Source organism: Penicillium longicatenatum (genome assembly GCF_028827895.1).
Source record: "Penicillium longicatenatum strain IBT 33135 chromosome Unknown contig_1_segment0_segment0, whole genome shotgun sequence".
In the NCBI taxonomy this organism is placed as follows: domain Eukaryota; kingdom Fungi; phylum Ascomycota; class Eurotiomycetes; order Eurotiales; family Aspergillaceae; genus Penicillium; species Penicillium longicatenatum.
In genome coordinates, this window is record NW_026643119.1 from 2,172,876 (window position 1) to 2,194,418 (window position 21,543).

At 48.8% G+C, this 21,543-nt stretch overlaps 7 protein-coding genes across 7 annotated transcripts; 4 read left to right on the forward strand and 3 right to left on the reverse strand.

Moving 5' to 3' along the window:
- Window positions 1–1,206: 1,206 nt before the first annotated feature.
- On the forward strand, window positions 1,207–2,734 carry N7484_001575 (cytochrome P450; the record flags this gene model as incomplete). The annotated part of the gene is made up of 4 exons (XM_057111995.1): window positions 1,207–1,332; window positions 1,392–1,551; window positions 1,612–2,244; window positions 2,304–2,734. The coding sequence occupies 4 exons, from the start codon at window positions 1,207–1,209 to the stop codon at window positions 2,732–2,734; spliced, it is 1,350 nt and encodes a 449-aa protein (XP_056976732.1).
- A 1,824-nt stretch (window positions 2,735–4,558) lies between these two features.
- Window positions 4,559–6,910, forward strand: N7484_001576 (putative C6 transcription factor; the record flags this gene model as incomplete). The annotated part of the gene is made up of 4 exons (XM_057111996.1): window positions 4,559–4,675; window positions 4,734–4,828; window positions 4,881–5,571; window positions 5,627–6,910. 4 exons carry the CDS (start codon window positions 4,559–4,561, stop codon window positions 6,908–6,910), a joined length of 2,187 nt encoding a protein of 728 aa, XP_056976733.1.
- A 186-nt stretch (window positions 6,911–7,096) lies between these two features.
- Window positions 7,097–9,873, reverse strand: N7484_001577 (uncharacterized protein; the record flags this gene model as incomplete). Its single annotated transcript, XM_057111997.1, has 5 exons — window positions 7,097–7,371; window positions 7,421–7,621; window positions 7,671–7,924; window positions 7,972–8,403; window positions 8,456–9,873. The coding sequence occupies 5 exons, from the start codon at window positions 9,871–9,873 to the stop codon at window positions 7,097–7,099; spliced, it is 2,580 nt and encodes an 859-aa protein (XP_056976734.1).
- Window positions 9,874–10,632: 759 nt separating this feature from the next.
- Window positions 10,633–11,367, forward strand: N7484_001578 (basic helix-loop-helix domain-containing protein; the record flags this gene model as incomplete). Its single annotated transcript, XM_057111998.1, has 1 exon — window positions 10,633–11,367. The coding sequence occupies one exon, from the start codon at window positions 10,633–10,635 to the stop codon at window positions 11,365–11,367; it is 735 nt and encodes a 244-aa protein (XP_056976735.1).
- Window positions 11,368–11,473: 106 nt separating this feature from the next.
- On the reverse strand, window positions 11,474–13,073 carry N7484_001579 (NADH:flavin oxidoreductase/NADH oxidase family protein; the record flags this gene model as incomplete). Its single annotated transcript, XM_057111999.1, has 6 exons — window positions 11,474–11,539; window positions 11,590–12,192; window positions 12,287–12,306; window positions 12,367–12,777; window positions 12,841–12,943; window positions 13,005–13,073. The coding sequence occupies 6 exons, from the start codon at window positions 13,071–13,073 to the stop codon at window positions 11,474–11,476; spliced, it is 1,272 nt and encodes a 423-aa protein (XP_056976736.1).
- A 1,274-nt stretch (window positions 13,074–14,347) lies between these two features.
- N7484_001580 (NADP-dependent malic enzyme) lies at window positions 14,348–16,707 on the reverse strand (the record flags this gene model as incomplete). Its single annotated transcript, XM_057112000.1, has 5 exons — window positions 14,348–15,416; window positions 15,518–15,866; window positions 15,937–16,015; window positions 16,094–16,313; window positions 16,475–16,707. The coding sequence occupies 5 exons, from the start codon at window positions 16,705–16,707 to the stop codon at window positions 14,348–14,350; spliced, it is 1,950 nt and encodes a 649-aa protein (XP_056976737.1).
- Window positions 16,708–18,713: 2,006 nt separating this feature from the next.
- N7484_001581 (uncharacterized protein) lies at window positions 18,714–21,020 on the forward strand (the record flags this gene model as incomplete). Its single annotated transcript, XM_057112001.1, has 2 exons — window positions 18,714–19,107; window positions 19,213–21,020. The coding sequence occupies 2 exons, from the start codon at window positions 18,714–18,716 to the stop codon at window positions 21,018–21,020; spliced, it is 2,202 nt and encodes a 733-aa protein (XP_056976738.1).
- Between the last annotated feature and the right edge of the window lie 523 nt (window positions 21,021–21,543).

Sequence of the window (21,543 nt, forward strand, 5' to 3'; positions counted from 1 at the left end):
TATTGCACGTCAAAGTGTACGATTTTACGAATTGTTGTGTCTCCCAGTAGTCCTGCAGAGCTATATGTTCCTAATGCTCTATCATTTGGCCTGACTGGCCCCACAGTCTGAGAAAGGTAGGTTTTCAACATTATTATTACGCCTCTAAAATATATACCATGCAGGTTTGACTATGTTGCACTTTCAAGGGTCGGAAAAACGGCACACTTAGTCTGGTCAAAATTCGCGTCTCAGTTTTGGTATGCATGCAGTTGTGTATAGCGGGGCACCGTCCTGTATCCACCTGTGGAAACACAACAATCGTTGAACCCCGCTTTGGGCTGCGAACCGATTGGTAAACACGGTTTGGTAAATCTAAGGTTTAATTGGAAGATACCGTTTTTGGACCGAAAAGTTACCTGCGCCCGGGTGAAAAGGTGGCTGACTCGATTTTGGCGCTAAGGATGTTGATCACCTCGTTACGTATCATGTTGGTCATCCAGGTGGTAAAGTTGGTCAGCTACACTGTGGGGGCCATTCTAGAAGAGGTTTAGCTCGTTGTCATTTGAAGCAATTTGTCAACAGTAGTATGCCCATATGCGTTGGCATGCACGGCCGCTGATCGACGTCCGGTAATCATCCGTCCCTTCCATAGAATACAATGATGATACTCTATATGTAACAGATACTAGTCTGGTTACGAATCACACAGAGGTTCATCGCTTATTAGAGAGATCCTGAGGTCATTGTTCAACGAAATGTTATGCATTTTCAAATTTATTGAGTCCCCGGCACTTTTTTTGCTCAATTCCAAGCACCTTGTCTCCACCTTCTAAGGCTCCTCAAGCGAGCAATTCTCTCACTGGAAGGATAACCATCACCATGTTTATCAATTTGGATTACTTTTCATCTGGGTTGTCCCCAGTTATCGGGTTTGAGATTCTGCCTTTCTTCTCGAACTCTGAATTGAAAAGTATTGATAGTCTTAAATTAGCGGCCATACTGCTGATAATAGCATGGATCATCTTTAAGCTCTTGACACCGAAAAGAAAGCTTCCCGAAGCTCCTGTGTTTGGGCATCGTTCTTTCTTAGAGCCTGACATCGTTCTGCAAAGTCGATTTATCATGGGTGCTCGTGACATCATCCATAGAGCGTACATAACCGTGAGCATGATAACGCAGGCCGACCCGGCACTCAATGACTATAATTTCCTCACACAGTGACAGATGAAGAACCAACCATTCGTGCTCCGTCGATATGACGTAAACTTTCTGGTTCTACCGATGAAGTATCTGGAGGAAATACGCCTCATAGCTCCATCCAAGCTCAGTAGCAAAGGCGCACAGACCGGAGTGAGTCCAAACTAAATCCCAGTGAGATCATGTCCTTATTTACTAAGAGTTTCTGGCAGAACCTTGCTCCAGAGTACACATCGATGCAGTTTCTGTTCCATTCCAACCTCCACCTTGACGTTCTTAAGAAGAAACTCACACCTGAGCTCTATGACTATGTGAACAAGGCCAAAGAGGAACTAGCCTATGGCTGGCATCGTGATCTACCTCACAATCATGGTAAATGATGCGTGTATTACTCTGGGGGCCAATCGCTAACATACGAAACCTAAATCTTAGATTGGACTGAGATCCCTATCGAGCATCATTTACGGATGCTTGTTGCACGCATGACTGCCAAGGTCTTTATGGGTAATCCGACATGTCGGGATCCGGAGTGGCTGAAAATTTCAGTCGATTTCTCTGTGGATTTATTTACCACGGCATTCACGATCAAAATGTTTCCACCTTGGATGTATGGCCTGGTCGCTCGACTTATTCCTGCTAGATATCGCACTTTCCGTCAATTGAAGGCCGGCAGAAGGATTGTTGGCGTGCTCACACAGCAGCACAACGTTGTAAAAGAGAAGAGGCAAATGGGTGAAGAGGTCGAAGAAGAGGATACACTTCTCAACTGGATGCTGGATCATGGCACGCCGAGTGAAGTCGAAGTGCATGAGATGGGTGCCCGTCAATGTGTCTTAACCCTCGCCAGTATTCACACGACTGCTTCGAGTGTGTCAAATATGATCTACGACCTATGCGCTTATCCTAAGTGGATTGAAGTCTTGAGAGAAGAAGTCATGGAGATCTCCAACGAACTGGGACCCCCTGGCCAGGTTCCGAATGTTAGCGCAAAGGAGTGGTGCACACGACTGGACAAGCTCGACAGCTTTTTCGTCGAAAGTCAAAGACACAACCCCGTCCTCCTCCGTGGGTTATCTCTTTATCCCTCTGTCTCGTTATCTCAGAAACTAGTATCACTGACATAGCCATTGCACATATATCAGTCAATCCGCAACGGCTGGCTTACCAGGACATCAAACTCAAGGATGGCACGATCGTTCCTGCTGGGTCACGACTTGCGTTTGCTAACTACGAGCACTCGATGGACCCCGATGTTCATTCTAATCCCGCAGACTTTGATCCCATGCGCAATTATCGCAAGCGTATGTCGGCCCCTGACCAGCTAGATCTGCACAAAGCTGGCATGACCCACCCTAACAACCTGGCATTTGGCTACGGCAATCAAGCATGCGCGGGTAGGCAGTTTGCTGTTGCTGAGATCAAGCTCATCATGGCTCGTCTTCTCTATGAGTTTGACTTCAAGTTTCCTGAGGGCAAGTCTCGACCCAAGACCCAGCATGTCAATGAAAACTGTTTTACAGATCAGAGCATGACCCTTATGATGAAGAAGTTATAATCTTGTTGATTCTGCGTTGCCAAACAGAGATTGACTTGTTTGGGACGTAACTTTTTTCTCGTTTAGTTATTCGGAGCCATACTCCATCATTATGGCCTTGCCTGTGCTGAAGCCAATATGGCTCTAACCAGATATCCATAAATGGATATTTGTCTACGACCAAATCGGGCTGTCTTCCTCCAACGTATGGTTACCTATCTCAATCAATATACCCGAGATTTTCCTAGTCATCTGCCAAAAGATGTAATCGAAAGGCTTAGGAGAAAAAGAACCTAATTTTCTCACATTGAAGTAATATGTTACCCTCATGTTTGATAGATTCTATTCCATCAATGATAAACTTTCTAAATCCTTGCGGCAAATTATTTTGCTAAAATCATCCAATATAACGCCACGTGAACCCAAAGATGCATTTCAAATGACACTCGCCAACCTGATACCTTTCCTACGTCATTCACCCGAAACTATGGACTCGTAACAGAATATTAGGCTTACTCAAAAACCTTGAGATCAAAAGCCATTTGTCGTTCAATATGTTCATGAATATAGGTGCTTCTCTCATGCTTTGGAAGGCTAAACAAGTTAGCATGCATCATTTAACTAGTGCTCCGCTTATTTTACCTTATGCTAACTTTTCGATAACATCAAGCTAGGCAAAGACCTTAAATCGGGCTTTTACCTGGAAGGTAAATGATATTAAAGGCATGAGCAATACTGCAATCTTAGATGTTATGTAAAGAGAAGTATTTACTTAAAAGACTACTTTTTTGTGTAAGACATCACATATACAATTCTCGTGGTTTCTTGAATAATTGAGGCCTAGGCGCGTGTAGAATTATTATCAAGAACTAAGGGCTCTTCTTTTTATCTACTAAGGATCTTTCAATGTCGCCTTTCCTATGCCTGGAATTTCTCTAATAAGCGCCAAAGACATTGCCATGTTCTGCCTGTCGTTACTAGCCTAATTCTTTAGCGACTTAATCTATCTCAGCAAACAAGGTTTTTCTGGCCCATAATGTCAAAACGTATTCAGGTCTTAGAAGTAAGTGAAGAAGGAGGGGCGAGAGAAAAAAATGTATGTGATTTGAGCTAAAGTTGGGGGCTTGAGTTATATTATTATTTTATCACTGAATGGATCGTTTTTCCTTCGCTGACTAGTGCTAAGTACCATGGCGTGCTTTAAGTTATGTCATTACGCTCTAATGTTAGAAGCAGAGATAATAGATCAATCACCTCAAAAAGTATATAGTGCGGTGGTTAAGGGCTATCAAAAAGTCAACAGCTCAATGCATAGTGTGGAGAATAGAAGCTACTTTAGGAATAGACTAGAAGTAGACTGGGTAGTCAATAAAGGCCTCTGAGTAATGAATGGTGTGGGGTGTAAGCGAGCAGCCAATCATGACCATTGAGTGCTCAGTGCATCTGAGCCCAGACTGAAATTTACTCAGTGAGCGAGCGCCCTCATAGAATCGGCGGCAACCAGAATACGAATCCCCACCTGTCAAAGAAAATACGGTACGTATAGTAACCTGAATACCATCAGAAGCGTTGGTATTTTAATATGATAATATCCTGAATACCTATTTACTTAGTCACGATGCCTATAGAGATTTGACCTCGATTGATTCCTTGACCTATTTCAAGTCTTGCTTGCCTTGACTCAGTAGCGTAGCATCGCATTGAGGTCTTGGCACGGCATCTTCCGCTCATGTCAGTTCTCCCTCCGACATCTATTTCGCAACCTCCGAACTTACAGCACTAGAGGCTTCGACAGAACATATGGGTTTGAAGAATAATCCACTTGAAATTGCGTGATGAGTCAAAATGTATGCGCCTGGACATAGCCCTACGTCATTGAGGCTCGCCAGTCCGACATCTCAATACAATCCCCGAAAGCGCGGGAGGACTGCGTGCACACGTTGCAAAACACGAAAACAAAGAGTTAGTTCAAGGTTTAACTTTCTCATTTGAGTAACATGCTCATGCGGCTTCGATGCAGTGCGACAATGAATACCCGACGTGTTCCAACTGTCAGAAGGCGGGAGTCACGTGCGACAAGACCAGCATACGAGAAGACGCAGGTCGTCATGATGAGTGAGCATCTGTGTACATGTAAATCAACGATATCCATCTAACTTCGACATAGCTATACGCGCGCACTGGAAGAGCGCGTAGCATTTCTCGAAGGCAAACTGGGTCACCCTGAACCACCACCGACTCAAAATGCCACTGTTCCAAACGCTACGCCCTCCCTTCGGTCTCCACAGGGTGGACAGACTACTCCGCAAACCACGACTTCTGGCTTGGATAACAATCCCGTCGGCGAGATTGTGGGTCTCCTTGCATTAACCTCGTCTGAAGCACCTGCATATGTGGGAGCTAGCTCAGGCCTTTCATTGGCTGCTAACCTCGGAGAGATGGTTCAAACCAGTGTCTGGAACCAGTTCATCTCGAGAATGCATCAAAGTCCAAATCCTGGGATTGGAAGTGTCTCCCAGACTACGGCGGCGCCTGACACAAGCCAGTCGCAACCTCAGCCAGGACGGGGCTGTGCCCGTGCTAGAGACCCGGCCAATATTGAATTCCCAAACGACGAAGTTGGATCAAGGATTCTCGAGACATATTTCACAAGACTTCATTCCCGATATCCATTTTTGGATCGGAACCGAACATGGCAGCTCCATGAGGATAGAGGACGACTGGCGAAAATAAAGCGAGAAGACCTCACACAGGCTGATCGATATGGGATATTTAAGCTTAATTTGATCTATGCTATTGGTTCCACAATGCTGCTTCAAATAACTAGCAACAAACCATATGTGTATACACAGCCTGAGGTAAGTTGGAAATGCTATATTTTGAGTCCTTCAGCCTGCTAATGTCCTCTGTCAGCGATATTATGCCACTGCGTTGCAATACGTGCCAACGATTTGTGATACACGTTCTATCGAGAATATCGAAGCGATGGTTCTTCTCGTTGTATATCATCTGCGTACTGCTTCAAGTCATGGAATGTGGTACATGATTGGACTTGCCATGCGTACAGCAATTGACCTTGGCCTTCATCGAAAAGCAAACGAAAGCAATATGGACCCATTCGCAGCACAGATGCGACGAAGACTTTTTTGGACAGTTTACTATCTTGAGAGAGTTGTAGCAATGTCGCTGGGCCGACCTTTCAGTGTCTCCGATCGCCACATTGACCTCGACCTGCCATGGGACGTCGACGACGACGTAGAAGATCCCGCATTACTCACAGTATCGTCACAAAACCTGGACCCTACCAAGACAACGAATCTCACATTCGCAATCTATCTTTTCAAGCTCCGCCGCATTGATTCCCGAATTCTGCACAAGATCTATCGTGCCGACCGTCTTATATCTTCCCTACGACCCAAGATGGACCCCTTGTACCTCGAACTCGAACAATGGAAAGAATCCGCCTTACTACGTTTCAGTGGCCCAGACCTCGACTACCCAATGCTCCATTACCACAGGGCCGTCCGACTTCTCATTCAGCCTTTCCTACCTCTTCTCCCAATCACAGACCCATACTACCACATCTGTCTCCGCGCCGCCGGGCAAATCTGCCAATCCCAAAAACGCCTCCACCAATCTCTCGAATACGGCCACTCATTCCTAGCTGTTCAAACCGTCTTCATGGCGGGTATAACCCTCCTTTACGCCTTATGGACCCACACTGAACAAGTCTGGTCCGTAAGCATGAGCAACGACATCCGCGCCTGCTCAACCGTTTTATTCGTAATGGGTGAACGAGCATCCTGGGTCAAAAAGTACAGAGACGCCTTCGAGTTACTCGTGAATGCCGCTATGGAAAAGCTACAGGGGAACGAGACGGCCCGCAATACTGGCATTGCGGAGCTAATGACCGCCCAGCATGGCGGTGTCTCTCTGAATAATAATCCTACCTCCGAAATGCCGAGTGGAGAGAAATTCCCGGTGTCGAACCCGTCAGGCTTGGCGCCTGAAACTGGCGGTGGTGGGACTTATCCGGCTGATGATCCGGGTCATGCTGTTAGAATGGCGCTGCAGCTTGCGCCTTGGATTGATCAGGATGAGAGTGATCCCATGTGGATGCCGGATTTCGAGACGTTGGAGAATATGTCTGGAACCTTTTGGAGTCATGCTGATATGACTCTTTTTGATGCTTTGTAAATGTGTTCGCATCTTGCTATATAGTAGACCAACGTCTACCGGCCCCCTGCATATATGAGTGAACGAGTACAATAATAGATTATTCTGTTCTTTTGTCACATGCTCGTAATTGATTCCCAAGTAAGGATCGTTGCTAAAATGTATGCGGAGGTAATAGAGGAATTAGTGTACGTTGATAGTACCATTCTAGGTCGGCAAAGTAGGATCAGGTAAATCAGGGAACCAGCTAGCAATGTCAGGCACATCAAACCTCCCAAGGAACCCGAACTCCTCTTGCCCCAGACCAATCTCATCCCAACTTGTCAAAGGGTTGATACCCAAACCATCATGATCCAAATCACGGGGGACGGTTTCATCCGGCAAGATCTCGGTGGTCAGAGGTGAAATTTCTGTCCGGGTATTCTTTCTCTGCTGCGAATGGCACGTGGGGAATGGTCCATGTCCCTCATGATGTGAAGCTGCTGTAATAAATGTGAGTAATTGTCTTAGAAACGAAGGCAAAGCACATACTAGTGTAGTTTTGCACGATGTGATGATGTGTTACTTGGAGAAACTGCAGCGAGTTACGTGCTGAGAGGCTGAATGATGCCATGTGAGTAAGGATTTTCTCGCATTTACGCCATGTGTCGGCGATAGTGCGTGAGTCGATCTTTTTCAAGATCGAGGAGCAGGAATAAGACATTATCAGGACAAATCCTGCGGTGGATGTATCTATTGAGATATTAGCCTTCGTGCTTTTCTTTTGTCAGTGCTCACTTACAAAAACCGTTGTACCACCAGGCATCCGTAAGAGATGTCATATATGTCCCGTATACAAGTGAGACTAATTCAATGGCGGCCGTCACACATGCTGTAGCGCAGTTCACAGACATGGAAGTGTAAATCACATTCTTTTCTAGCCGTGATGTACTTGCGTTTTTGTCGGCACCGGGGTGCCGGGCGGTATCCATGCGCTCCTCAGAGCAAAGCTGGGTGAACATGGGACGATATAAGAGTAGTCGGAGATGAATGAACCTGCATGAAATTAGCAAGAGTGCTACTTATGAGAGATTCAATCCGACCTTGCTCGTAGCACATTTTGCTGGCGCTGAAGTACAGGTTGTGGGCGATTTTCAGGGCTGAAATTTTGTCGTGGAGTAGTCCAGTTAAGCACGGGAGGAATGTTGGCCTCGTAGGCCGAGAGCCGATCATCTAGTTCCATGATGACATCTAGACTATTTTGCCGGGTGCCTTGGACGGAGATGGTGCGTTGATGATGCGGTTGACCCTGCCATGCGTTGTAAACATCGGCCAGGATGGATTCGAGAATTTTGTAAAGCTCAATCGTAGAGACATAAAACGCGAGATGGCCTAGCTTATGATCACAAGGCTGTCCACTAAGCGCACATGGATCTTCAGCTTCGGACTGGGGTCTCATCGCAGGAAGGGGAACAGGGTATACAGGCGATATGTGAGATGTCATGCTTGGTCTGCCGTAGGTCATACTCAAAATCCTACATGCAGTGTCAGTGATTGTCAAAGACAGCCTAAGTGGGAGAAACAAACATGTCCATCATGACACAGCCATGCCAAGTCCGACGCCGAATCTCCTTTTCCAAAGGTGTAATTGATTTTTGTGTCGTAGTTTCGTGCAAGCCAAGCCCCTGGCCGACTCGGCACGCGAGCCCGATTGCATTCCAGCATCTGTCTGTATACGGGGTACTCTGAAGAAGAAGCGCAACAATAAGAAAAGTCTGAACTACGCCAATTGTGCCTGTATCTAGTAAATCTAGACCAATAAAGCGTTTGGCTCGAAGGAAGAATGAATATGCCGCAGTCTCGCGTTCCCCAGCGGGAATATCAGAGAAATGACAGCTCAAGGCAAAAATGGCATTCAGTGCAGTGTGGAAGACAATTGACTGAGCCCCAGAATCAAACGATCCTCCAAGCCCAATGTTCAGATCCGGCAAATTAGGCTTCGGCCACTTGGCCGAGCCCCAGAGATTTTCGTATGCCTGCTCAAAGCTCGGCCGGTGAAAAAACGGATAGAGACAATATATCCTTTCCCAATAACATTCAAGTAGATGGTCTGCCAATGGTCGAGGTGGGAGTGAAAAATCACTGATCTGGAACCCTGACGGGGTTGCTGTGGTGTTCATATCTTGCCAAAGCCCCGTGTCTCTATTCAAAGTCGTTGGAGTATCATGGTCTGCTCGCCTCAATGCTTGTAAATAAGACCGGATTGGCACCGAGTCTCTTGCAAGACGCATGAAAGAGGCCGCGGATGAGTTCCCATAGTATTGTTCTCGTGGTGAATCAGCGCATTCCCCATCGTCTGCAACGGATATCGAGCCCATTGCCGTCACACTGCCGTGGGAATTTAATGAAGAAGAGAACATGTGTGCAGGTAAAAATTGAAGTGACCCATGACGGCGTCGGATCTCATGCGATGAAACATTTGACTCGGCTTCCCTTGTCACCGATTGAGATGAATGTAGAGGAGATTGATATGTTTGCGGGGTCGTCTCTGGTGCGGCAGGCGTCGAAGAAACCTGTGAAAGGGGGGCATGCGATCCCAGTCCAAGCAAACCTTCCGCAGCAACAGAAGCTCTAGACTCCGCATCCAAGTCACCGTTATTTGGTCCTTGTTCATTGATATCGCTGGTTTCATTTTCTCCAACAGTTTGTGAGGCAGATGGAACGGGTACGGGAGTCTTGACGCCATTTTGCGCGCATATTTCCTCGAGTTCTCGAATCCGATCGTGAAGCACTTTCAAGTATGCATCGTTACTAGCAGAGCGAGCATTTTCGATTTTATAGACACATCGGTCAATCGAGTATGATCGCTGGGAGCAAGGTCCACAGATCGGCTTCTCCCCGTCACACCGCACTTTCTTTTCCCGACAAGTCTCGCAGGCTAGTGCAACCTTGCGACGACGTGGAATACCTCGCTTACTCACCCTTGTGCTGTCTTTTGAAGACATATCTTCGGTGTGGATCCTTCAATTTTGGGATCCCGCATTCTTCAGATCCGGGTCGTACGGACGAGATCCGGAGGCACCTGGTGCAAATCACATGCCATATTCTGGGTTTCCGTGTCCACTAGCCTCCATGTGCTCTCATTCAATGGACTTAAGTTCATGGAATGATGGTGGGTATTGATATCACCCAAGACGTGGGGAGGAGGAGCCAAGTGTTGCGAGTCCCGGAACAAACCCGAAGACATCACGTGGACTTATACTGGAAGCAACTAAGTGAACACTCGAACATGCGACTCTGAGGAATAGAATGGTATATTGAGGTATTAGGCTATGGAAAATTAAATCTCTTATTCCACGGTATTGTAATACTATAATATGCTCTCGCAAGGTCAAATGATCGCTTCAGTGGATTCCCGGAACGCACCCGGGTCTAGACAGAAAACCGGGTGCATCCCGGTGTTGACGTCTTTCCAGGGCCACCGGGGGCCTATTATATTCCAGCCCTCGCAAGCCATGCAGAAGATCAGCGAAATTAAATGAAGTTGACTAGCACTCTAGGTCCCAACACTATGTATCGCTATCTCTGATCTCAATCACTGCCGATCTTCGGAATCGGAACGCACATTGTGCCCGAATCAATAGCCACTAAAAGACTCGCTCTCAGATCTCCTATTTTCTTACATCAATCGTGCTTCCACTCTAAGTTCCCAATCGATCGGGCCTTCTACCTTCCCCTACCACAGAAACAAGCAACACAATAAGATGTCAGGTCATCCATTCACACAATCCCACGATCCAGCAAAAGGGTGCTGCCCAGGACAAAACGGCATACGCCACTACACAAAAAAGCGCGGGTCCATAGACGACGGCCTACAATGGGGTTCTGATCCTAGCTTCTGCTTCCATGGCTTCTCCTGCCCGATCGGAACGTGGACAGAAGACCGAATGGTCCAGAACTTAAAGCGCGATTTGACCTACATGTGCAGCGATATCGACATCAACATCCTCGGCAGTATGGAATTTGATCCTTTGGAATATTCCACCAGTCATAATATTGGGAAATGGGATTCGATTATCTTCAAAAATGAGGATGCTTCATTAGATTTCGATAACGGACGATCGAACTTTGTGCCCATGTCCGTACCTGCCTTGACGCCAACATCATCGGCCTCATCGGCTTCGCCAGATGAGAGAAAAGATGTGGCGCCACCAAACAAGAAGAAACGGAAGTGTACACAGACGCCTGGGCAGACTCTTTGCCATTGCCGCTCGGAGAAGAAGAGGAGGGATGCTGTTGGAGAGGGATATCGGAATCTTTGCCGGACGGTACCTGGACTTGAGAGGAATAACTTTACAAGAAAGTACATCCTAGATGAAACGGCAAGATATGTGGAGTCTTTGGTAAAGGGTAATGAAGAGCTGTATCGACAATTGGAACATCTGAAGCAAGATGAAGTGAAGGATGATATACCACTATTCGAAGGACTAATAGAATAACTTGAACAATTAATAATACTAAACAGAAAAATGTATTCTAAGGCTTCTGGAATATTCATCCCTGCCGAACAGTATAGGAGCAGTGAATCTCAATGTCCAAAGTTCTTTACACGGCCGGCGCAACAGTAGCCAAACCCTTTGCCAACCGCTGGATTTGACCGGAGTAATAAGTCTAGACAAAGTGTTAGCGAAATTAGCCAAGAGATCGAAAGGAAAACCTACACTCTCAGCCCCAGCCCCAATCAAATTCCTGGGCAACCACCGGGCGTAAAATGGCGGAGGCACCTTATTCAAGCGCAGCGCAGCCTTCTCATCCTCAACGCTCTCATCAAGCAACAACAAAGGAAGCTTAGGATCAATAGCAGCAGGTCGACCAATCCCCACAAGGTCACAGGCCCCATCCCGAATCGCCGACTCTGCACCGGTCCGACTCCTGAACCCGCCTGTCAACATCAGCACCAAACCAGGGTGCCGCATGCGCACCTCCTTGGCGAATTCAAGGAAGAATGCCTCCCGCGCAGCCGTGCGCTCTGACTTGGCTGGTGCTGGCGCTGACTCGGTCTCAGTTTTGGTGGGGTATCCCATCATCTTGGGGTCCTCGTAGGTCCCGCCGCTGATCTCCATGAAGTCGATGCCGGCGTCGACGAGTAGTTTGATCTGTGTCATTGTTTCTTCGAAGGTGTCAGAGCTGTGGTCTGCCGAGTTAAGTTTTATACCGATGCAAAAGGTGCTTGGCACTACTTTGCGGGTTTGAGTTAGGATTTCTAGAACGAAGCGGGCGCGTTTTTCGGGCGTGCCGCCGTATTCGTCTGTGCGGAGGTTTGTCTGGATGGGTCGTTAGTATGTTTCTCTTTCTTGTATTGGTTTGAGTGGAAAACTTCATGTCAGAAGTTGAAGGCAAAGAGAAGAGAAGCTTTACCTTTCCACTTAGGAATTGGTCTGTAATGAATCCCATTAGCTCACCATTCTCATTGCTTGAAAACCAGCCATGGAACATACCAATCAAATAGCCATGCGCACCATGCAACTCAATGCCCGAGAATCCTGCATCAGCCATAAGCCGCGCAGTATCAACAAACTGCGAAATAACCCTTTCAACCTCTGAACCGGTCATCTCTCGCGGTGACGTCCAAGCCAAAGCTGTAATAAAGCGCTCCAGCAAACCACTACCCAGGTTGATGGGAACGGCACTGGGTGCGATGGTATTCGCCCAGATGCCGCGGTGGCCTGCGACCCGGAACGACTGGCGACCTGGGTGACAGACCTGTACAATAGCCGGTGTGCCGTGCTTTTGGCATGCGTCGGCATAGTGTTTCCATAAGGCAACCAGGCTTTCTTCGCCTTTGTATTCGGCGTGTAGGGCCGGGTCGAAGGGACTTCCTAGGTGGTTTACATCGACTTGAACATTGCCTTTATTTGTGTGGGATTAGTTCTGGTCCCTGATGTTGGGTTTTGGGGTTGAAGTTCGCGCACCTGTGAGGATGCTACCCCATCCACCTTGTGACCATTGATCATAGGCATCGGAGAGGGTTTGGTTTGGTGTATTGCTTTTGGCAATCATCTCAGCCATTGCCGCCTGTGATGAGTTAGTAGAGTGTCCGCGTTCCACTGTATGGATTTTTTTGTATGTAGTGTACCTTGGAAAGACGGTTGGGGAGAACCAGTCCACAGGGGAGCTTGACAGGGTCTGCCAATGGAGAAGGCATCTTTTGTACTATTGCAGGGGTCTTTGATTCAAAGTAAAGAAAAGGGCAGGGGTGTGTGCTTCACAGTCCTGCGATTGGCTGATATGCACAAGCGCAAACGTACAGTACTGTGCAGAATCTAATCAAAGAGGGTTAGCGGCTCTTCGGGAAATAAAGATGAGCCTCTTGATCAACTGACCGTCTATTTCGGTCAATTAAAAGTTCCACAAGTGCATTGAACAATTTTAATCATTCAGTGAAAGCCAGAGGGAAAACAAGGATTTCTATGTCCATCAAACGATAAAGAACGCGGGCCCAACCTCGGTCCCTCTTAGTCATGGCCACGCGGAGAGATTGATGCTCCGTCTCTATAGTGGATCTGCCGTTTCGAGTCTAATTGGGCCGGATGCTGAGTAAAGTTCTTAGAAATCAATCCTGCAGAGTGGACCTTGTTTGATCTGGAGCCAGATGTGATTCTAGGGGACCCGTTGGTGCAAACTCCCTGGATTCTAGATTTATCCTCCTCTCGGCAATGATAAGTCACTCCTGGACCCTATCCGTGATCCGATGTAAAACGGAGGAATTCAAACACCGACTTTATATCGTACTATGTCATTCTTCAGGATTCGTTTCTGTCTTTCATGTTTCTAATCATTTCTGATGATGGCCGAGGTTGCACCAAGTCCATAATTCACGGATGGACTCCCAGTACTTGCGATACAAGAAAGTTATTTTGCGTAATGATCAGCTCCAATGTGTGCATTGATCCCGAGGTTCATGGAGACTATGAGCCGGCGGGGTCTAAGCGACGCCCCTTCTACTAGGCTCAAGAGGGATCTATACTTAAATACAATCAAGATCAAGTCCATGTATTACACGTAGAAGAGATAAAGCCATTTGAGATAAATGTATGTTCAATTTTTGATCATTCAAGATGATTTTGATCCTAAACCCAATGCATAGGACACTCAATTGCGAGAGCCAAAAACGAAGTAAAAGGGTATTCCAAATGAGAAGAAAACCAAGTGTCCGTGTATCCATCCCTTAAAAACATGATAAAGCTGAAAAATAAAAAGAGAAGCGCGCTCGAAACCAGAAAATGAAGAAATAAAAATGATGAGAATGAAGCATGTCAAGGCACATCATGCAGTGGTCCTAAGCAAGTCTTGCGATTAGAACAAATTGCTTATTTTTGGTTGTGGTGAGGGCACGCATGATGGGGTAGTTGATCGAACATGGCGTCATGATGATGGTCATCGGGGGAGAAGTGCTCGTGTGGTAAGGTAATGAGAATCTTACAGCTTAGCGGGCTTCTCCTCGGTGGGAGAACCGTTCAGCAGAGGCGAGAGGGAGCCAAGGCTGGAGAGCAGGTGGCCAACCTCGCGCTCGAGGGAGCGGACCTCGGTGTGGGGGTCATACATGCGGGACTTGATCCACAGGTCCAGGTCGGAGTCGGACATCTTGCGAAGACCGGTCTCACGGTCGACATCGTCGGCCTGGGCAGCGCGGATGACGTTGCGGGTGACGACAACGCTCACTTCACGGATGCGGGTGATGTCAGGGTAGAGCAGACCACGCTCGAGCTCCTCGGCGGTAAGGGCCTTGGAGAGGGCCTCGCCAGAGGCGTAGATCATGCTGTCGGTGACACGGACGGCCTTGGACAGAATGCTGCCGAGACCGATACCGGGGAAGACGTACATGTTGTTACCCTGGCCGGGGTAGTAGGTGCGGGTCTCACCGGCGGCATTGGTGAAGGTGGAGTTGGGGAAGGGCGAACCGGAGGCGAAGAGACAGCGGCCATCGGTGTTGACAACGGCGGTCTCGAAGTCACACTCGGACTTGGAGGAGGGGTTGGACAGGGGGAAGATGATGGGGGTAGTGTTCCAGTCAGCCATCTTGCGGAGCAGTTCGGGGGTGAAGACACCACCCATGGTGGAGAGACCCATCAGAATGGTGGGCTTGACGTGGTCAACGACCTCCTCCAGGGTCTTGAACTGTGCGCCATTGTTGTCCTCGCGAGCGAAGTAGACCTTGTGGTCGGCAAGCTTGTCGCCACGGTCAGCAGTGACCAGACCCTTGGTGTCGACGAGGTAGAAGCAAGCGCGGGCCTCATCCTCAGTCATGCCCTCACGGACGAAGAAGTCAACAATCTGCTTGGCGACACCGACACCGGCGGAGCCAGCACCGAAGAACACGGCGCGGTGATCCTTGCAAGGCAGACCGGAACGCTTGACAGCGTTGATGACACCGCCCAGAATGACAGCACCAGTACCCTGGATGTCGTCGTTGAAGCAGGTGTAGGTATCCCGGTAACGCTCAAGTGCGGGGAAGGGGTTCTTGAAGTCCTCGAATTGGATAACAATACTATAAGAATTAAGCTTCGTTAGCCATGTTTCTCCACGGGGGATTCCGGAGTCAAAGGATTCGGAAGATCCGCCGGGATGACGTGAATGGGGAGAACTTACCCAGGCCAGCGCTCGGTGAGAGCCGCCATCAACTCATCCAAAAACTCCCGCTCCTCCTCGGCGCTGATCTTATCACGGCGACTACCCATGTACAGCGGGTCTTCCCGGAGGGTCTTGTTACCAGTGCCAAGATCGAGGGTCAAGGGGAGGGTGGCCTCGGGACGAATACCCGCACAGGCAGTGTACAGAGCCAACTTGCCAATGGGGATACCCATACCGTTGATGCCCAGATCACCAAGTCCGAGAATACGAGAACCATCGGTGATACATGTGATCTCCACATTCGGCTGGGGCCAATTGGCGATCACAGCAGCGAGATTACCGCGATCCTCCCAACTCAGGTACATACCTAATTTTTCGCCAAATTAGTTCCCCGGATCTATTTCGTTGATTTCGTCATGACTCATGGGGATTCTTACCTTCCGGTGCCTGGTAGATCTCGGACCACCTTTGGCAGGCCTCGCCAACAACAGGGGTGTAGATGAGGGGAGTAAGTTCCTGCAGTGGTGATTAGCCTCGGTCTTTTTTTGTTTGTGTATTTTGTTTTTGGGCATAGCCATGGCATTGTCTACATACCCGGAGGTGGTCGGTGACCATGCGGTAGAACAGGTGGACATTGTTCTTGCGCAGATTTTGCAAGTAAAGGAACTTATCGATGGGAGTGTTCTTCAGTCCCAACTGGGCCAGGCAGCGAGTCTTCTGAGTTTCGTAGCTCTCGGAGCGAGGAGGTGTGAGGCCATATGTGCGCAGGTACTTGCGAATGTAGGAAGGGTTGGCAGTGTCATAGTTGGCATCTCTATATGAAGCAAAGCAAGAACGGCGTTAGTGAATATCCCAGATGGAAAGAGGATCATTGAATAGACCAATGCTACATGGTTGAACAATGTTGAACCAGTACAAGGCTTCATTTTTTTCTTTCTTTTTCTTTGTTTCTCTCATAAGGTAGCTAGTACGTACGAAGGGGTAGTCGAGTGGTTCATGAATGGGGTCGCATGGACCGGACGGCTTTGTTGAGGAGAAAATCGAGCCATTGTGTCAGACGAAGAGCGAAATAGCTTAGTCGTCGAGGTAGAGGAAGAATGATAGAAAGAAGAGAGTTGGAGATGGGGCGAGCTCCGTGTGATTTTATGTACACGGGCGAACAGGCTAGCCTTCCCCTGGGTCATTTGGGCGCACATCATCCAGGACATTCCGACAGAGGTAAAGAGGGAACTTGCCGGAGCCTTGACCGCGTGTCGAGGACAAGGCCACTCAGTAAAAGCAGAGACATGATTTGGGGGTCGGGAAGAGTCGGGGATGGTACAAAGGGATGGGGGGGGTCCCAGGAGGTTCAGATGTGGATATTTCGGTGATGGCAGCGAACCGTTGTGCTTGAAATTATCCCGGTGGAGTCTGGATCCCTCACAAAGCTTCTTTTCTTTTTCGGGAAGCAGATCCAGCAAGGAGTTGAGGCGAGTCTTTTTTGGAGTAATTGCGGAGATTGAATTTTTTTGTTGAAGAGAAAACATGGTTGCTACAGTGGCAACTACGACGTTCATTGGTTGCAGGGACTATGATACACCGCCCTGTCGTGTTCTGCACGACGATCTATATCCTGCTCAGCCCATGTCTCCCACAAGAATACATACTACACGGTAGGCCGCGTCCTGGATGCCAATTTTGCGGGATTTATCTGACTTGCATGCATAACATTCCGAGAAAGAAATGTACACGGTAGCTCTCAAACTGAATTCCGAATGTACTCGCGTGGACAAATCTTCAGCGGATCTCATTGGTTCATGAGGCCGGGGAGAGACGAATGATGGATCCCGCCCAGCCATCCGCATCCACTCCAGCGAGCTTCCAGAGCCGCAGATGGTGCCGAAGTGGAGCTTTCTCGGTGCCAGACTTAATTAACAGCTAAAAATGAACCAACCAAAATTGAGACAAAGGGTTATGGTACTTTTGTATTGTTCTAGAAAACGGAGAAGTTGCCCACTTTACAAAGGGCCTTTGCTCACCGAATCCTCTAGCCCCCAACGGACTTGATCTTCATACATCGGAGATGGGAGCGAGCGGGGGCAGAGCAGTCGGTAGGCGGAGGCCGCCGTGTAAGCCAAGTGATAGGGAAGGATGATATCGGGCGGAAACGACGGAGAGGGAAATCGCTGACCGGTGAGCGGTTTCATCTTTTGGCTGTGTTAGTAACGAGGATTTCTGAGCTCTGAATGGTCTTCTCCGCCGACAGGGACATTTGATTATATCTGTCGCCCCCCAGCACGGCCTTGCGTGATTTTTTTTTTTTGGAAACACGAACCCACCGTCATTCGGAGTTATGAAAGAATTTATCGCATCGCTGATTGGACCCCTTGCCGGGTGCCCATGCATGGCAACATTGTGGTCTCGCCGAGAGGTTCCCAACGGTTTTCCAAACTGCAGGATAAACGCTTAGCCTGCTGAGATCTACGCGTGGAATCCGTCATGGAACAAATTCTCTATCAATCCGGAACACTGTAGACCGGTCGTTAAACAAATTGTTAATCGGGCGATTCGGTGGATTTATTCGATCTGTCTGCATTCAATGAAGCCGGTCGAGTGTTCAGGATACGAACTCCACGAGGTGGTGGTGCCCGGTACCTACAATGTAGATCTACTTTGGCATGCGCAAGAACTGGCCAAACGACCACATCCCTGGTAAGCCCAAGGTATGAATCAATTGATCATGGACCTGAACCCTGGGGAAAATTTGGCATAAAAAAAAGCATAAACCTCGAACCTCGAACCTCATGGGCATAGACCCGCCCTTAGGGCAACTGGTAGCGGACCGAGACTCCCACATGCAAAAGCTATAGCTTTCCCCAGATCGCCCCGATCGGCTCCGACCCTTCTAGCCACATGCAATGATACTACCCTTTGAGAATTGAGTACATTGGACCTCTCTGTATGCTCGAACATTATCCAACATTGGAGTACAAACTCCCTTCAAAATTTGTCATGCGATCCTCGTAGCAAACAGTTACACGACCCGTGTCGTCATCATGCCGAACCAAAACAGGTTGAGCTCTTTCCCCCTCCCTTGACGTCCCGGCCACAACAATCTTGGAATCCTACCTTGTAGATCTCAATTCAAACCTTTGGGCTTACACCTCTTTCATCAACGCGCTCAACTAATCAACCAGACGCATATGCCCCTGGCCCAAAAAAGGGTTCATCAATTATGCCGAACGAGACGGAGCCCCTTCTCCCTCGCTATGAGGACGACACTGCCCGTCAGCGTCAACTCCACCAGAAGCTGCATTCCTATCAGATGTTCCGCGCCTTGTCCGAGGGGTACATGCCATCCACGGAACAGGCAATCGCCAATCTACGCACCTTGCTCGCCTCAGACGTACTGAACCTTCGGAATCAGGAGATCGGCAGCCACGGTCGCCAGCTGGTACGCGATGTGCGCTTGTTGACTGAGGCCTGCATTGAGTTCCTGCGCACCAAAAATAGCCAGGATCAACTGCAGGACTTTCTCTGGCACCTGTCCCGATCTCGGGTGGCCCTCGATAGCTCCCGGGTCTCCAACACCGCGGCCCACGTGAAAGCGCGCGCTGACACTAAAGCAGGTGGGTCGTTCCATTGCCCCTCCCTGGCCTGATTGACAGCTGAGCTAAATGGGCTTTGCCGTCGGGTACTCAATGATCTGCTAACTGGGGTACTTGCATGATTAGCGTACGATAGCTTCCGCACCATTGGAAGCTTGCTTCTGACCAACGCGGACTTCCGACTCTTTATCGATGACGTCGCCACCGTAGGTCGCCAGATCTTTGCTGACACTGCGTCCTCTCTCTCCGAGGCCTCGAAACAGGTCGCTGAGCAGATCCAACCCTCCGAGGAAGAAGAGCAAGCATTAGCTGGTCCCGGTGCTGATGAGGAGCACCGCATCTCGCGAGAGGAAGTACAGGAAGAACTGGTTGAGACGGTCAAAGTAGCTGGCAAGGGTGTCGCGCAAACTGGCGAGGCGGCCGTGCATAGCGCCCGTGAGCACCTTGCAGGCCAAGAGAAAGAGACTTTGTTGCATCGGATTAAACAAGTCGTCCTGAATCTCCGCGAGCGAACTGACTATTCGGATTCTGTCTCCACCATCACCCAGTTGGTACAGCGCTACGCCGTTCTCTACGCTAATGCCGCTGAAGACACTGCCTCGGCTGCACATGAAGATGTTGAACTCAATTCCGACCTGAAACAGGCGGTGGATCAATTTTGGGGGTTGCTGCGATCGTTCGGTCAAGCAAAGGAGTGGGATCGCCTCCAGCAAAAGTTCCACGATGTCCTACGTCACGCGAATAAGGATCCCGAATTTGAACGACTGATGGGAGAAGTAGGCAGCTCGCTGAAGGACATGCTAACCGACCCGGAGTTTTTCGATTCAGCCCCACAAAAGCTGGAAGAGCTGCAGCAACAGTCGGAGAAGGTCGGGTCGGAGACTCGTCTTCGTCACGACGTGGATGGCTTCCTCCTACAGGCTAAACGGACGTTGCGCACTGTCCCTGATGACCCGGCTGTTTACAAGCTGGTCAATGCGATTAAGAAGATCTATGGCGATGCGGGGGATGCGTACAACAGCAAAAAAGCTCACTTCCCTGCGGAATTGGCAAATGTCGCCTTCCCCGTCATCCTACGGATGATCCAGTACGTGCCAATTCCTCGCCTGGAGGTTTCTGCTCCTGAGATGGACCTGTTGTTGGAAAATCTCGTTCTGGAGCCCGGTCACACGGTCAACTACTCGTCATTCCTGCCCTACCGCATGCATCTGCTCACACAAAATGAGATTGAAATTGTCAAAAAGCATTCGAAGCGAACAGACACAGCCATCAAGACCATGTTCCGTGTGTCCCTCAACGGTTTGAATATCAGTGCTCAGGAGTTTGGCTACTGGTTTAGGACTCATCACCTCTTCTTCCGCTTGAGAGACGAAGGAGTTGCTAGCTTCTATCTTGACCGTCGTGGCATCGACATTTCTCTGGACATTGAGATTGGCCGTGACCGACTAGAACACATCTTTACTCTCCGTGGAGTCCGCGTACGTATTCACAAACTAGACTACAAGGTACAGAAGAGCAAATGGAAGTTCTTGCTGTGGTTGACGAAGCCCTTCCTCAAGCACCTTGTGCGTCGTGTCCTTGAAAGAAAGATTGCGGAAGAAATCGTGAATGCCGCTTCTACTTTGAACCGAGAGCTGGTCTTCGCTCGAGAGCGTTTGCGTGCCACCCGCATCGCCAACCCTCAAGACCTGGCCACCTTTGTGCGTGCCGTGCTAGCACGACTGGTACCTGCCAATGATGATGTTGAGACTCGTGTTGGCTTGGAACCTCCAGACAGCGGTGTGTTCAAGGGAGTCTACGCTCCAGGCAGTATTGTTAAGACGTGGCATGAAGAGGCTACCCGTGCCCAGGAAGCAATTGAGGATGGTGACGAGACCCATGGATTGGGCCGCACGTGGCGGAATGAGATCTTTGATGTGGCTGGACATCACTGAAGCTAATCCTGTAATGTTTTTTTGTTTTTAAGGCAGTATGTAGTTCATGATTCACGATTGGTTCGGATCTTTATGTTTATCTGACGGCGCATATGGCACTCGAAATCTTCAATTTACTCGGCGAATACCCTTATAGTATCTCAATCTCCTAATTATGAGTATCAAAATGATATATTGCCATTTTATTACTGTTTTGAAACCTCATCATCTACTCTTTTTCTTTCACAGCTCAGTACTGCTTCATAGATGTATAACACACGTGACCCGGCCGAACATTGTTCCTCATCGCGATAAGGATTACTTGTCCCGTTCGACGCGGCTTGAACATAAACTGAACTATACGTGGTCGACTCCATTGACTCCCTTGTTTATTGGAAACAACCCCGGGGCGCCCGATCATTCCTCATGACCATCACCTAACCAACAAACCTCCACACCACCCAGACCGCAGCTCCAACAAGCTCCGCACAGCTAGAGCTAGCAGTGTTGCGCAAACCGCCGAGGTTCAATTTGCACTGCGCAG